This window comes from Anomaloglossus baeobatrachus, chromosome 1, assembly GCF_048569485.1.
Source record: "Anomaloglossus baeobatrachus isolate aAnoBae1 chromosome 1, aAnoBae1.hap1, whole genome shotgun sequence".
NCBI lineage: Eukaryota > Metazoa > Chordata > Amphibia > Anura > Aromobatidae > Anomaloglossus > Anomaloglossus baeobatrachus.
In genome coordinates this window covers 848,004,101-848,020,772 of record NC_134353.1, presented here as the reverse complement: position 1 = coordinate 848,020,772, position 16,672 = coordinate 848,004,101, and the positions used below count along the sequence as shown (strand labels likewise).

Below are 16,672 nucleotides of genomic sequence, written 5' to 3'. Positions count from 1 at the left end.
TATTTCCATGTATCCTTCTTTCTATATGTTTGTTCTATATTTCCATGTATCCTTCTTTCTATATGTTTGTTCCATATTTCCATGTATCCTTCTTTCTATATGTTTGTTCCATATTTCCATGTATCCTTCTTTCTATATGTTTGTTCTATCTTTCCATGTATCCTTCTTTCTATATGTTTGTTCCATATTTCCATGTATCCTTCTTTCTATATGTTTGTTCCATATTTCCATGTATCCTTCTTTCTATATGTTTGTTCTATATTTCCATGTATCCTTCTTTCTATCTGTTTGTTCCATATTTCCATGTATCCTTCTTTCTATATGTTTGTTCTATATTTCCATGTATCCTTCTTTCTATCTGTTTGTTCCATATTTCCATGTATCCTTCTTTCTATATGTTTGTTCCATATTTCCATGTATCCTTCTTTCTATCTGTTTGTTCTATATTTCCATGTATCCTTCTTTCTATATGTTTGTTCTATATTTCCATGTATCCTTCTTTCTATCTGTTTGTTCCATATTTCCATGTATCCTTCTTTCTATATGTTTGTTCCATATTTCCATGTATCCTTCTTTCTATATGTTTGTTCTATATTTCCATGTATCCTTCTTTCTATCTGTTTGTTCCATATTTCCATGTATCCTTCTTTCTATATGTTTGTTCCATATTTCCATGTATCCTTCTTTCTATATGTTTGTTCTATATTTCCATGTATCCTTCTTTCTATATGTTTGTTCCATATTTCCATGTATCCTTCTTTCTATATGTTTGTTCTATATTTCCATGTATCCTTCTTTCTATATGTTTGTTCCATATTTCCATGTATCCTTCTTTCTATATGTTTGTTCTATATTTCCATGTATCCTTCTTTCTATATGTTTGTTCTATATTTCCATGTATCCTTCTTTCTATATGTTTGTTCCATATTTCCATGTATCCTTCTTTCTATATGTTTGTTCTATCTTTCCATGTATCCTTCTTTCTATATGTTTGTTCCATATTTCCATGTATCCTTCTTTCTATATGTTTGTTCTATATTTCCATGTATCCTTCTTTCTATATGTTTGTTCCATATTTCCATGTATCCTTCTTTCTATATGTTTGTTCTATCTTTCCATGTATCCTTCTTTCTATATGTTTGTTCCATATTTCCATGTATCCTTCTTTCTATATGTTTGTTCTATATTTCCATGTATCCTTCTTTCTATCTGTTTGTTCTATATTTCCATGTATCCTTCTTTCTATCTGTTTGTTCCATATTTCCATGTATCCTTCTTTCTATATGTTTGTTCCATATTTCCATGTATCCTTCTTTCTATATGTTTGTTCTATATTTCCATGTATCCTTCTTTCTATATGTTTGTTCTATATTTCCATGTGTCCTTCTTTCTATATGTTTGTTCCATATTTCCATGTATCCTTCTTTCTATATGTTTGTTCTATCTTTCCATGTATCCTTCTTTCTATATGTTTGTTCCATATTTCCATGTATCCTTCTTTCTATATGTTTGTTCTATATTTCCATGTATCCTTCTTTCTATATGTTTGTTCCATATTTCCATGTATCCTTCTTTCTATATGTTTGTTCTATCTTTCCATGTATCCTTCTTTCTATATGTTTGTTCCATATTTCCATGTATCCTTCTTTCTATATGTTTGTTCTATATTTCCATGTATCCTTCTTTCTATCTGTTTGTTCCATATTTCCATGTATCCTTCTTTCTATCTGTTTGTTCCATATTTCCATGTATCCTTCTTTCTATATGTTTGTTCTATATTTCCATGTATCCTTCTTTCTATCTGTTTGTTCCATATTTCCATGTATCCTTCTTTCTATATGTTTGTTCCATATTTCCATGTATCCTTCTTTCTATATGTTTGTTCTATATTTCCATGTATCCTTCTTTCTATATGTTTGTTCTATATTTCCATGTATCCTTCTTTCTATATGTTTGTTCTATATTTCCATGTATCCTTCTTTCTATATGTTTGTTCTATATTTCCATGTATCCTTCTTTCTATATGTTTGTTCTATATTTCCATGTATCCTTCTTTCTATCTGTTTGTTCCATATTTCCATGTATCCTTCTTTCTATATGTTTGTTCCATATTTCCATGTATCCTTCTTTCTATATGTTTGTTCTATATTTCCATGTATCCTTCTTTCTATATGTTTGTTCTATATTTCCATGTATCCTTCTTTCTATATGTTTGTTCTATATTTCCATGTATCCTTCTTTCTATATGTTTGTTCTATATTTCCATGTATCCTTCTTTCTATATGTTGGTTCTATCTTTCCATGTATCCTTCTTTCTATATGTTTGTTCCATATTTCCATGTATCCTTCTTTCTATATGTTTGTTCTATATTTCCATGTATCCTTCTTTCTATATGTTTGTTCTATATTTCCATGTATCCTTCTTTCTATATGTTTGTTCCATATTTCCATGTATCCTTCTTTCTATATGTTTGTTCTATATTTCCATGTATCCTTCTTTCTATATGTTTGTTCCATATTTCCATGTATCCTTCTTTCTATATGTTTGTTCCATATTTCCATGTATCCTTCTTTCTATATGTTTGTTCTATATTTCCATGTATCCTTCTTTCTATATGTTTGTTCTAGTTTTCCATGTATCCATACATTTATCTGTACAAATTTTTTTTTGTTTTTACCGGAACATGGTTTTTACTGCTCTTTTGTGTTTCAAGGTGGAGACGTTCCCCTGCTTATGGGACCCATCCAGTCCAGAATATAGCCATAAGCAAAAGCGGGAAAACAGCTGGTTAATTATCTGCCGTGAACTTTTCCCTCGGTGGCATGAGGTTGATGCTGCTCTGCAGAATCAAATTGGTAATGTTAATTGATGCGTCGTACTGTCTACCTAAAAATTTTATACTCTGTCTTCCAGATTTTCAATTTTTTATTTTTATTTGTGACAGAAAAAGATATACGGAAAAGATGGCGGTCAGTGAAGGACCGGTACAATCGGTTCCAAACCGAGGCCAACCGGAGTGGATCTTCGCCTTCGAAATTTAAATTTCCGTTCTATGATGAGCTGCAGTTTCTCCAGACAAGCCGAGTCTTACGTCCGTAAGTTTACAAAATTCTTGCACAAAAATCAACCAATGTTACCCATCTTATTTACCAATGTGTTAATATTATAAATTCTCTAAATGAACTATTTTATGTATTCACAGGACCGAAGGAAATATAGATCCTCCACAGGAGCCGACAACAGACAGTACTATGGGCAGTGAAGAGCTGGTGTTACAACAACCACCACAAGACATCTCCAGCCAGGCGTCTGAGGAGTCAAACATGGCGGCAACAGAACAGCAACATCCCAGTACAGGCGGTTCGTCGGTGGCAGCGGCAACTTCAGTGTCTGGGATCCATCAACAAAGCCAAAGAGGGAAAAAAAAAACCCAAAAAACCAGAAAACAAGGAGAGCCAAGTACTGATCCCCTAGAAAATGAAACTTTGGTTATGCTAAAAAGTACGGCACAGGAGGATCACTTAGACAATTTTGGGGCAAGCGTTGCAAATAGATTGCGTCTCATAAATAATCGTTGCAAACAATCTACATGCATGACGGCCATTTGTTCACTGTTAGCTGGCTTTGAGGAAGATGTGCCCTTCCCAACAGGAGGTGAGCTTGCCTGTGCCATTGAAAATATTTTTCTACGAAAACAGGCAAAAACACCAAATGTAGCATCAACTACAAGTGCCACCTTCACACCATCTAGTGCCACCATTCCAACACCACCTGCCCCTTATTCCTTTGTTCGTCCCTCCCCCTACCCAGACTTTCCTACCGCATTTGGGGTGAGACCTGGCACCCCATATTATCAATCCCAATTAAGGCGTGAGGTTCCCCCAAAAAACATAGAAGCAAATACCCCTCAAATTACTGGACCATCACAAAGCTTGGAAGCCATGACCAACCTTTATTCGGAAGACTTTTTTAATCTGTAAATTAAAATTCCCCCAAAAATTTGATGCTTAACAGCTATGTTTAGACTGTAAATAAAAAATAAAGGGTCCTATCCAAAAGAATTATTTAATGTTTGAAAAAAAAATCTTAAAAAATGTGTATGTTTATTTTTACACTGTCATGTTAAGAACACTGTAAAATAAAAAAATACTAGTTTTCAATTTAAACCTTTTTGTTAAATAAATTTTGAAAAACAGTTTTGACTTTGTGTGTGTGTGTTAACTTCTTACTTTGTTTCATCCAAATTGTGACACAGTAAATAATTACATCATTTTTCATTTAACACATATTTATTTCACATAACATAAACATAATATAAACATGTTGCATTTGAGGTATTAATTAGGGGTGACAAGATGTGCGTTCCATTGAGCGTGAAAAAAAAATCTTCAACATCTTGTCTTTCATTCGGGGTCCTGTCTTCTCTGCTGGTCTGGCTGCTCAACACCGACACTGGAGTATTGCCAGTGCACGGCACCTTCCGGGCTCATAAAGTAGTCAGTGAAGGTCTCTCTCACAGAGACACCAGAATTACTAGGCCGACCAGAAACGGTCAATACTGGCATAAAGCTTCGTGCCTGTGCTTCTTCAACTACATCACTGGTGTAGTGACGAGCAAAATTGTGGAGAGCACAGCACGCTTTTATGACAGCATCAACCGTGTTTGGTTTTAACTGGATGGCTGTGTGAAAGATTCTCCACTGACTACTCATGATTCCAAAGGTGCACTCCACATATCTACGTGCACGACTCAGCCGATAGTTAAAAATCCTACGCCGGTTATCCAGTCCCCTCCGTGGGTATGGGCGCAGCAGGTTTGTTCGTAAAGGGAAGGCCTCATCCGATACCATCACAAAGGGGACTGGATCTGTGGAGCCCGGCAAAGGTTGTGGGGCTGGGAGCGTTACGCAATCTTGAAGAATTTGCAGACCAATCTGTGATGTTCTCAACACCCGAGAATCCCCCGTACTGCCATAAGCACCAACATCGATGGCCACAAAGTTGCAATAGGCATCCGCCACCGCCATGAGGACCACAGAAAAATATTTTTTGTAATTAAAAAAATTGGATCCTGATCGCGGTGGCTTCTGCACTCTTACATGTTTGCCATCGACGGCACCTATGCAGTTGGGGAAGTTGGCCACAGTCTTAAAGCCTGCCGCAACCTGCAGCCAAGTCTCCTCGGTTGGGGAAGGCATCACTATGGGCTGCAACTTCTGCCAGATCACGTTGCATGTGCACCTCACAATTTCGGAAATGGTTGATTTACCAACCCGAAATTGAAGATTACCAAAACTCTCTCCAGTGGCCAGAAATCTGGAAAAGAAAAGAAAATGAAATGAAAACCAGTTTGGGACTTTTTTCAAAATTTACATACATTGTAATTTAATTAAACCAATGCGCAGCAGTGACCTCATTAGCGATCTCGCTGTGTGTGACACTGGGCAGCGATCTGGCCCCTGCTGTGAGAACGCTGTTCGTTACACACAGCTCGGCTTCATTTTTTAGTTGTTGCTCTCCCGATGTGAACCACACATCGCTGTGTGTGACAGCGAGATAGAAACAATCTGATTGTGCAGTGAGCCGGCCTCGGCGGACGCTGGTAAGCAAGGTAACTATCGGTGAACCAGCCTGGTTATCTGATATTTACCTTAGTTAATATCTTCCGCCGCTCTCACGTTGCCAGTGCCGGCTCACTGCACGCATCGCTGGAGTACACATCGGGTAAATAAGCAAAGCGGTTTGCTTATTAACCCGATGTGTACTCTGGCTAGGTGTGCAGGGAGCCAGCGCTAGGCGGTGTGCGCTGGTAAGTAAGGTAAATATCGGTTAACCAAGCGCTTGGTGACCCAATATTTACCGAAGTTACCAACCACAGCATAGCTGACACGCATCGCTGCTGGCTGGGTGCTGGTCAATGGTCGCTGGTGAGATCTGCCTGATTGACAGCTCACCAGCGACCATGTTGCGATGTACCAGCGATCATGACAAGGTACAAATCGCTGGTGTGATCGCTAGAGCGTTACTGGATGCGTTGTGACAAGACGACATTACATATAAAGGTGTTGGCTGTGCATTGTCCTCAAGTTCAGGCTGCATTGTGTAACCGCTATATTGACTTTAATGTTGCCATGTTTTTAGAGAAATTAAATTACGTGCAACATGAACATTTTCCAGCAAAACAAAATCTACGTAATTCCCAGTGTCACATGAGGAGTGTGGCCAAAATGCCGAGATTCATCATGAAAGGGTGCAGATTCCTGTAGCAGACACACAAAAAAACAAAAACATTGATTGGTATATATTACGTTACAACTTACCGCAAGGTGATGAGCAGCCTTTCCTCAGCTGAGATAGACCTTCGCATCACAGTGTCCTTGTATGTTAGGTCCGTTTTGACAATTGCTAGTAGATGATCAAAAGAGTTGATGGGGAGCCGACAAAAAGACATGAATTTGTCTGGATAACTATTTAAAAAAAAAAAAATAAAAAAACAATAACAACCAGAGATGCATATAGAAATATGGTATAACATACACATATACATATGTAGCAACATAAAAAAAGTAGGTTTTGCTCACCGCCTTAAATCTCTGTACAGTGAGGCAAAATGGCCTTTCTCCTCACGTGCCATGACAAGAGGATGCACCCACATCTTTTTTGTCATTGCCTACAACATATTGTATTGGTTAATAGAGCACAACACCCAAAACATAAACATGATCAAATTTGGGGAAAAAGTTACCTGGCGTCTACGACGGCGAAGTAATAACAGTAGAATAATGAGCAGCCGACTTCGTTGGGCCCTGCGTAGACGTATCTGTCCTGTGGGGTGCGGCATTTTTTCAGCCAAGATCACACTGTTTGCACAATGGAGAATGTAGAGAATGTGGAGAAGAAGGAAATGACATCGCAGGTTTTTTTTTTCCCCAAGGTCTGTTTTCAACAAACTTTATTGAACAGTGTGTTGGAAAAGGTGCCTAAAAAAACGCATGGAAAACGCATGGAAAACGCATGGAAAACGCATGCGTTTTAGATGCGTTTTTTTACTAAGACGCATTGTTTACAATTGTTCCCTCTGCCAGAGGGTGCGTTTTTTTCTGCACTGAAAAATACGCAACGTGCGCACATAGCCTTACACCTAATAAATATTAGGACAGGATCTTGGAGATGGAAATATCCCTTTAAAGGGAACCAAGAGCAGTTCTGGGTGCATATTGCTATTCCCTGCCGGTCCCTGTATATGTTGCTCCCCACGGGGCAGGTATTTTTAACGTATTCCGTTGTGTGCCAACACAAGGTGTGCCATACTCAGGGACATGGCCAAGGTAAGGAAGGCTGAAAAACGACCACCTTTGAACAAGAAACATAGGATAAAACGTCAAGACTGGGACAAGAAATATCTTAAGACTGATTTTTCAAAGGTTTTATGGACTGATGAAATGAGAGTGACTCTTGATGGGCCAGATGGATGGGCCAGAGCCTGGATCAGTAAAGGGCACCGAGCTCCACTTCGACTCAGACGCCAGCAAGGTGGAGGTGGATTACTGGTATGGGCTGGTATCATCAAAGATGAACTTGTGGGACCTTTTTGGGTTGAGGATGGAGTGAAGCTCAACTCCCAGACCTACTGCCAGTTTCTGGAAGACAACTTCTTCAAGCAGTGGTACAGGAAGAAGTCGGTACCGTTCAAGAAAAACATGATTTTCCTACAGGACAATGCTCCATCACATGCATCCAACTACTCCACAGCGTGGCTGGCCAGTAAATGTCTAAAAGATGAAAAAATAATGACATGGCCCCCTTGTTCACCTGATCTGAACCCCATAGAAAACCTGTGGTCCCTCCTAAAATGTGAGATCTACAGGGAGGGAAAACAGTACACCTCTCGGAACAGTGTCTGGGAGGCTGTGGTGGATGCTGCACGCAATGTTGATCGTAAACAGATCAAACAACTGACAGAATCTATGGATGGTAGGCTGTTGAGTGTCATCATAAAGAAAGGTGACTATATTGGTCACTAACTTTTTTGGGTTTTGTTTTTGCATGTTAGTAATGCTTATTTCTAAATTTTTGCAGTTATATTGGTTTACGTGGTGAAAATAAACAAGTGAGATGGTTTTTATTAAGTTGCCTAATAATTCTACACAGTAATAGTTACCTGCAAAAACAGATATCCTCCTAAGATAGCCAAATCTAAAGAAAACCCCACTCCAACTTCCAAAAATATTAAGCTTTGATATTTATGAGTCTTTTGGGTTGATTGAAAACATAGTTGTTGATCAATAATAAAAAAAACCCCTCTAAAATACAACTTGCATAATAATTCTGCACACGGTGTAATACCCCAAGAAGTGAAATGATGATATCGTGTCAGGCGGCAATAGGCCTCAAAGGGCGAAATTACCAGGCAGTGGTGGAGCCCGTATACTCAGAGAATTGGTCTACAGTCCTGAGAGCCCGGGGGTTGGTTGATGTACGCAAGGGAAGGGTACCCGTACGAGTGTTAAATTGTGGGGAGGAGGAAACTAAATTGCCCAGGTACGCCACCACTGCCAAATTATTTACTGTCACCAATGACTCCATCCAAGCAGTGGAACCTCTGACCTCCTCAGAACCAGCAGAGGATAATAGTTAGAGGATTGGTGTCAGAAACTGCATGAAGGCACTAATACCACTCCTTCTCACCAGAAACACAGAGTTTATCGAGTAACACAAGAGTATGAGCAGGTTTTCAGTAAGCATCCATTAGATTTCAGGAGGATAAAAGGGGTACAGCACCATATACTCACAGGAGACCATTCCCCCATTAAAGAGATATCGGCCTATACCACCTGCTCACTATCAGTGTGCCAAAGAAATGTTGAGGGACATGAAAGAGGCAGGGGTTATCAAAGACAGTTGTAGCCCCTGGGCAGCTCCACTGGTCCTGGTTAGAAGGAAGGATTGCAAAATGAGGATGTGTGTAGATTATAGGTAAATAAATCGTATAACACATAAGGATGTTTACCCATTACCCCGCATAGAGGAGTCACTAGCTGCACTGAAAGCTGCTAACTACTTTTCCACCCTGGATCTCACTAGTAGGTATTAGCAGGTCTCCGTAGCAGAAGACCGGGAGAACACTGCATTTGCAACACCAATGGGCCTGTGTGAGTTCAATAGCATGCCATTTGGACTCTGCAATGCACCTGGAACGTTCCGAAGGCTGATGGAGTGTTGCCTGGGACACCGCAACTTTGAGACTGTGCTACATTACATGGATGATGTCATAGTGTATTCAAAAACCTATGAGGAACACCTGGAGTATCTAGCTGAAGTATTCGAAGCATTGTCGAAATACGGAATGAAGCTGAAGCCAAAGGTTCAGTATCTCGGACATGTGTTTAGCACAGAGGAACCAGACCCAGAAAAGATCACCATCATCAAGAACTGGCCCAGACTGACCACAGTCAAAGAGGTACGTCAATTCCTGGGCCTGGTAGGGTACTACAAGAGATTCATAAAGGGCTATACGAAGATGGCAGCACCTTTGCAAGAACTCCTGGTAGGCCAGGCCAAGAAGGGTAAGACTTCCGGTCCTCCATTTGAATGGGGTGAAAGAGAAGAGAACTTCTTCAGGCAGATGAGGTGGACACTAACTGGTGACGTGATTCTGGCCTATCCTGATTACAACTTACAATTCGTGTTATATACTGATGCCAGCAACGTGGGATTGGGAGCAGTACTATCTCAAGTGCAGAAGGGCAAAGAACGTGTGATTACCTATGCAAGCAGGAAGCTCCATCCTACCAAAAGGAACCCCGAAAACTACAGCTCATTCAAGTTAGAGTTCCTGCTCTTAAGGCCGCTTTACACGCTGCGATCTTGCTAGCGAGATCGCTAGCGTGCGTACCCGCCCCCATCGGTTGTGCGTCACGGGCAAATCACTGCCCTTGGCGCACAACATCGCTCGGACCCGTCACACTACTTACCTGCCTAGCGACATCGCTGTGACTGGCGAACCGCCTCCTTTCTAAGGGGGTGGTTCATTTGGCGTCACAGAGACATCACTAAGCGACCGCCCAATAGCAGTGGAGAGGCAGAGATGAGCGGTAACATCCCGCCCACCTCCTTCCTTCCTCATTGCTGGCGGCCGCAGGTACGGAGATGTTCCTCATTCCTGTGGTGTCACACGTAGTGATGTGTGGTGCCGCAGGAATGACGAACAACTTGCAACGATATTTTGGAACTGGACAGCGTGTCAACGAGCAACGATAAGGTGAGTATTTTTGCTTGTTAGCGGTCGCTCGTACGTGTCACACGCAACAACGTCGCTAACAAGGCCGGATGTGCGTCATGAATTCCGTGACCCCCAACGACATTGCGTTAGCGATGTCGTTGCGTGTAAAGTGGCCTTTAGTCTGGGCTATCACTGAATAGTTTAAACATTATCTGGCGGCTGCAAAGTTTACTGTTTTCACAGATAATAACTCTCTGACCCACCTGGATACTGCAAACTTGGGTGCACTAGAACAATGTTGGGTGGCCCAACTATGACTTCACCATCAAGTATCAGGTTGGTCACAAGAACGCCAATGCGGATGTGTTGTCAAGGATGCCTCACTTACCAGATTCAGGAGAAGATGTGGATGAGCTAAAAGAAATAGAGCTGCCAGCTTTTCACCGCAACAGTGAATCCCAGTACCACCAATCTTGCACCACGCGTCAAGAAGCTGTGCTGAACCCATAACCTCACAATGGATGGAAGGAAATACAAGACGGTGACCCGGCAGTTAGCTTAGTTAAAGAGCTGATAACCCAACCAGATTCATGTCTAGACCCGGATACTCCACTTGAAGCGCAACATCTATGGAAGGAGAGGAGCAGGCTGTTCATCTATCAAGGCAAGCTGTGTAATAGTGTTACCAACCCTAAAACCCATGAGATGGTGTGGCAAGTGGTAGTACCAAAGAGAAATGTCCAGATGGTGCTGGAGGCATACCCCGATGGAGCAGGACAATTCGGATGGAAAAAGATGGAGACGCTGTTACGTGACAGGTTTTTTTGGGTTGGCATGAAAACCACCATAGAGAAAAAGTGTAGAAATTGTAGTCCCTGCAACCTGAGAAGAAAAGACCATGACAGCCAAAGAGCACCGCTGCAACCAATTATCACCAAGCAGCCATTGGAATTTGTCGCTATAGACCATGTGAAATTAACACCCAGTAGGAAAGGCTATACATATGCTCTTACAATGCATTATTCCTGGTTTCTAGGGGTAGTTCCAGTAAAAGACTTAACAGCACAAACTGCAGCAAGAACCTTCCAAGTCTACTTTTGTAGACCACACAGATATCCAGAGCAGGTACTAATAGATCAAGGCCCTGCATTTGAAGCTGAAGTATTTCAAAAGTTTTGCAACCTATACGGCTGTAAAAAAAATCTGTACTACACCTTATCATCCACAAACTAACGGCATGTGTGATAAAATGAATCAAGTAGTCATCAACCTGTTAAAAACCTTGCCATTGGAAGAAAGAAACATGTGGCCAGAAAAGTTACCTGACTTAGTGGACGTGTATAACAACATCCCTGTGAGTTCCACCAACTCTACACCAGTGTATCTAATGAGAGCAAGACCTGGAAGATTACCAGTTGACCTAGAGATGGGAATTGTAGTTCCTGAAACCAATTCACCAGATGCTGCTTGGGACTCTAATCACCAAGCACAATATAGAAGAGTGCAAGAATGTGAAGAGCGAAGTTTAAACCAAAGCAGAGAAAACAAGAAAAAAACTACAACAAAACTGCACAAGCTGTTTCCTTAACACCTGGAGAAATGGTTCTCAAGAGAAAGAGGAGAGTTCATAAACTTGATGATCAGTGGAAAGCAGAACCTTACACTGTACTATCCTCTAATTTTGATAATAAGAAGACCTGCTTGATTAGTAAAGATGAAGGAAAAACATCAGCAACAGTTTCAAGAGATCATCTAAAGAAATGCCCAGAACAATTAAAACCCAAAGAAGAAATTCCCTGTACACCTCAATTGAAGGAAAAGAAAGAGAAGGTGATACATACAGTACTCGGAGACTTTCCTGAGAATTGGCCTCAGTACAATGGAGCCATCATAGTACCAGAACTTACTTTCCCACAAGCACCAGAAGTCCAGGAAAGAATAGAAAAACCCGTTCAAGTTCCAGAAGAACTACCTATTGTGGCAGAACCAGAGAAGCCTGCAATTGGTGAACCTGATAATCTTACAGTGAGGCTAAGGAGTCGCAGACATTTACTAGTCTTAGGTCTACTCAGAGTACAGACAATAGAGGGATACTTACACCAGACACCAGAGCACAACAGGGATAAGCTGAAACACTTGAGTTATGTAGGTCAAGTCGTAGCAACTTTGGTCAGCCCCCGCTCAGGTACAGAGAGTAAGGGCAAAAATGACAAATATAACAAGGTATCCTTATGTTATTAGACTGTAAATAGTAGTGTACAGAAGGGTGGAGGAACTTGGCGTAGCCCCATAAACATTAAGTTAGGAAAAGCAAGTTCCTGGGATTGGGAGGTAGAAACCAGGGCTTCTAAGCCGAGACATCCATAGGGAACCATAGAAAAGTAAGAATGGTTATAAAATGCAAATATTATTGTAATGTATTGATCCTAAAGAGACTCTCCTGTATAAACTTTTTGGATCATTCTGTGATATATTGATATATTGATAAAAACGGACCACTAGCTACTGGACTGGTAGCAGCAAAAACTTTTAGTGTAAATAGTTGAACCAGTTGTGCAAACTACCAGAGTAATACTGCAACACAGTCTTTCGAAGAGGACCCTTATTCTGCAACACAGTCTTTCGAAGAGGAGACCAGGGACTCTGAGTTGTGGGTGGCAGGAGGGGTGCCTTATGTAAATGTTTTTTATTGAAATGTTCAAGAAAAATGCCTCCCTTACAAGGGAAGAAAATTCTTAAGTTTTCTGCATATTAAAAGTGTATTTTGTTGTTTATGTGTGCAACCGAGGACGTGATGGGATTTACCAAGGGGGAATGTGGCGCCCCTGAGGCGTCAGGTGCCACAAGGTACTGAATCTAACTCCGGGATTCCTGGAAGACCAGTGCCGGTAAATACCATCCAAACACACACATACATGCCCCTTTTCCCAGACTGGGTAACAGGCTAGAGACGGATCGATGGATGGCTACGTATTGGTTGGGACTCATCCAATCCACTAGTCAGTCACCTGGGAAGAGGAGGGGATAGTCAGTACAGTCGATGGGAGATAGACATTTTGTCAGAAAGTAAGTCGGAAGACGTTCAGTCAGTAAGACATCAAGTCAGTCAGAAGTCGACACTCAGACAGAAAGTGTAAAGGGAATGATTGGACTAAAGGCGTACGGTCACCAGGGAGAGTGGCACCGGCGGGGTGCAGAGCACTAGTTCAGGAAGACGCTTCAAGCTCACCTGATAAATCTACCCGGTGAGGGAATCATCATGGTTCCTCACCAACGTTAGTGTCCAGGACACAGCGTCAAAGAGGGAACCCGGGAACGGGGACAGAGGTCCGACCCAAGAGAGGGTCAAGCTGCCTGCCATACGGGCCAGGACTGTGGTAACAGGAGGGGATCCCAAAACGCTTCAGGCCACGGGGACCCACCAACGACCGACGGATGCATGGAAATAAATCTCCCAAGGTCTCTACACCGGCACTGGGATCAAAGGAATACCGAATCACCTGAGGCCCAGATTCGTAGAGAACAGCACCAGCCGGGTTGCAGCTGCTCCAAACCAGTGAGTAAAGCACAAGTTAAACCGCAGCCCTTGTGTTATCTGAATTCTTCTTACACCTCGGCATCACCAACTTCCACCATACTACAACCACCATCATGCTCCCCTGGGGCCTAGCTCTAATTGCGGAGACCTATAACATCCAAGCTGCCCAATACCACCAGCCCCAGCAGGGAGAGACTTTGCAGCGGCGGCTTTCCCCACATAGCTGCATACCACAAGTAGTGTCACGAAAAACATTTTATTTTTATTTTTCCCTTTTATAACCCCCCTTTTTAAGCGACCCCCAGGGTCACGGAACCGGGCACCGGCCACCCGTGATACGTCCCCGTGAAACAAGGCCCAGGGCCGAGTACCCCAAAGCCCTGGGGTGCGTCATTTGCAGCATGTACAATGAATTAGAATATTATCAAAAAGTTAATTTATTTCAGTAATTCAATACTAAAAGGGAAGCACAGATATTATATAGAGTCATTTCAATGATCTATGCCTATATATTATATAGAGTCATTACACACAGAGTGATCTATTTCAAGTGTTTATTTCTGTTAATGTTGATGATTATGGCTTACAGCCAATGAAAACCCAAAAGTCATTATCTCAGAAAATTAGAATATTATATAAAACCAACTGAAAAAATTATTTTAAACTCAGAAATGTTGGTCTGCTGAAAAGTCTGTACAGTAAATGCACTCAATACTTGGTCGGGGCTCCTTTTGCATGAATTACTGCATCAATGTGACGTGGCATGGAGGCAATCAGCCTGTGGCACTGCTTAGGTGTTATGGCAGCCCAGGTTCTTTTGATAGGATCCTTCAGCTCGTCTGCATTGTTGGGTCTGGCGTCTCTCATCTACCTCTTGATAATACCCCATAGATTCTCTAAGGGGTTTAGGTCAGGAGAGTTTGCTGGCCAATCAAGCACAGTGATACTGTGGTTATTAAACCAGGTATTGTTACTTTTGGCAGTATGGACAGGTGCCAAGTCCTGCTGGAAAATGAAATTTCCATCTCCAAAAAGCTTCTCGGCAGAGGGAAGCATGAAGTGCTTTAATATTTCCTGATAGACGGCTGCGCTGACTTTGGTCTTGATAAAACACAGTGGACCTACACCAGCAGATGACATGGCTTCCCAAACCATCACTGATTGTGGAAACTTAACACTAGACCTCAAGCAGCTTGGATTGTGGCCTCTTCATCCATCCTCCAGACTCTGGGACCTTCATTTCCAAATGAAATGGAGAATTTACTTTCATCTGAAAATAACACCTTGGACTAGTGAGCAACAGTCCAATTCTTTTTCTTCTTGGCCTAGGTAAAACGCTTCTGGCGCTGTCTATTTGTCATGAGTGGCTTGACACAAGGAATGTGACACTTGTAGCCCATGCCCTGGATACATCTGTGTGTTGTGGCTCTTCATGCACTGACTCTAGCAGCAGTCCACTTCTTGTGAATCTCCCCCAAATTTTTTAATGACTTTTTCTTAACAATCCTATCAAGGCTGCAGTTATCTCTGTTGCTTCTGCACCTTTTTCTACCACACTTTTTCCTTCCATTCAACTTTCCATTAATATGCTTGGATACAGCACTCTGTGAACAGCCAGCTTCTTTAGCAATGACTTTTTGTGGCTTACCCTCCTTGTGGAGTGTGTCAATGATTGCCTTCTGGATATCTGTCAAGTCAGCAGTCTCCCCAATGATTGTGTAGCCAACTGAACCAGACTAAGGGACCCTTTTAAATGTTTAGGAAGCCTTTGCAGCTGTTTTTTGGTAATTATTCTAATTTTCTGAAATAATGACTTTTGGGTTTTCATTGGCTGTAATCCATAATCATCAACATTAACAGAAATAAACACTTGAAATAGATCACTCTGTGTGTAATGACTCTATATAACATATGCACTTCCCTTTTTGTATTGAGTTACTGAAATAAATTAACTTTTTGATGCTATTCTAATTTATTGCGATGTACTTATATTTACTCATGTGCAACTAGTGTAATGTTTCAGCTGCTCCATGAAGCAACTGAAACATTGCACCAATTGAACATAGGTGATTAAAATTAGGTTTCTGCCTTCGTCTGGAGCGCTGCCTCTTTTCCTTTGTGTATACCATTTTTTTCAAATATGTGTACTAAGAGGAAAGGTTTATATTGTAATGTAATGAAATCAGCTGTTGTAGAGCTGCTTCTGTGACTCAAATGTAATGTATACTTCAAACATTATTCAATAGGCAACATATATACTGCTCAAAAAAATAAAGGGAACACTTAAACAACAAAATGTTATTTTAGTGTTTCCTTTATTTTTGAGCAATATATTTGTGCAGGGTCCGTGGCCATTCAGGTCTATGCCAAACATGCTATGATTAGTGGCTGCATTCTCTTTATTTCCAGAGGGGAAGACTGAGCCTATAGAGTACATACAATATGTCTTCCTAATTTCATCCTCACTGGTTCCCACAGATTTTGATGGCCAAGTCTGATCCATAAAATCTGATCAGAATAGGATACGCTCTGAGTCTCAAGGACATCGGACACGGGCCCCCGTTTAAATGTGATATGTGTGTGGGTCAATGAAACGATATGGGTCAGTGTGCTGTCTGAGATAAAAAAAGAGAGCAGTAGGACATGTCACATGAATGTGTGAATGTAGCCTTAGAGGTTCAGTCGAGGTAGGTAGGTATCATTAATGTATGTTCCCTGTGTGTTAGGGGCAGACATATCATTGGGGCAACTACTTTCACTTGTCATGCGCACTGTACCTCACTGAAGCCAAGACGCTTATACACGGCATCAGTTTAGTGCGCATGATCGGAAGTCCCGGGGACTCCCGATCATGCACAGTGCACATCCATCCTCTGTCGGTCGCCATCAAGAGTGAAATATGTGGGCTGGA

The 16,672-nt window shown here is 41.5% G+C and overlaps 1 protein-coding gene across 1 annotated transcript; it reads right to left on the bottom strand.

The window, feature by feature from the left end:
• Positions 1-4,123: 4,123 nt before the first annotated feature.
• On the bottom strand, positions 4,124-6,861 carry LOC142255202 (uncharacterized). The gene is made up of 5 exons (XM_075326746.1): positions 6,747-6,861; positions 6,583-6,671; positions 6,322-6,468; positions 5,101-5,317; positions 4,124-4,132 (listed from the first exon to the last, which is right to left on the bottom strand). Exons 1-5 carry the CDS (start codon positions 6,840-6,842, stop codon positions 4,124-4,126), a joined length of 558 nt encoding a protein of 185 aa, XP_075182861.1. The 5' UTR covers positions 6,843-6,861.
• Between the last annotated feature and the right edge of the window lie 9,811 nt (positions 6,862-16,672).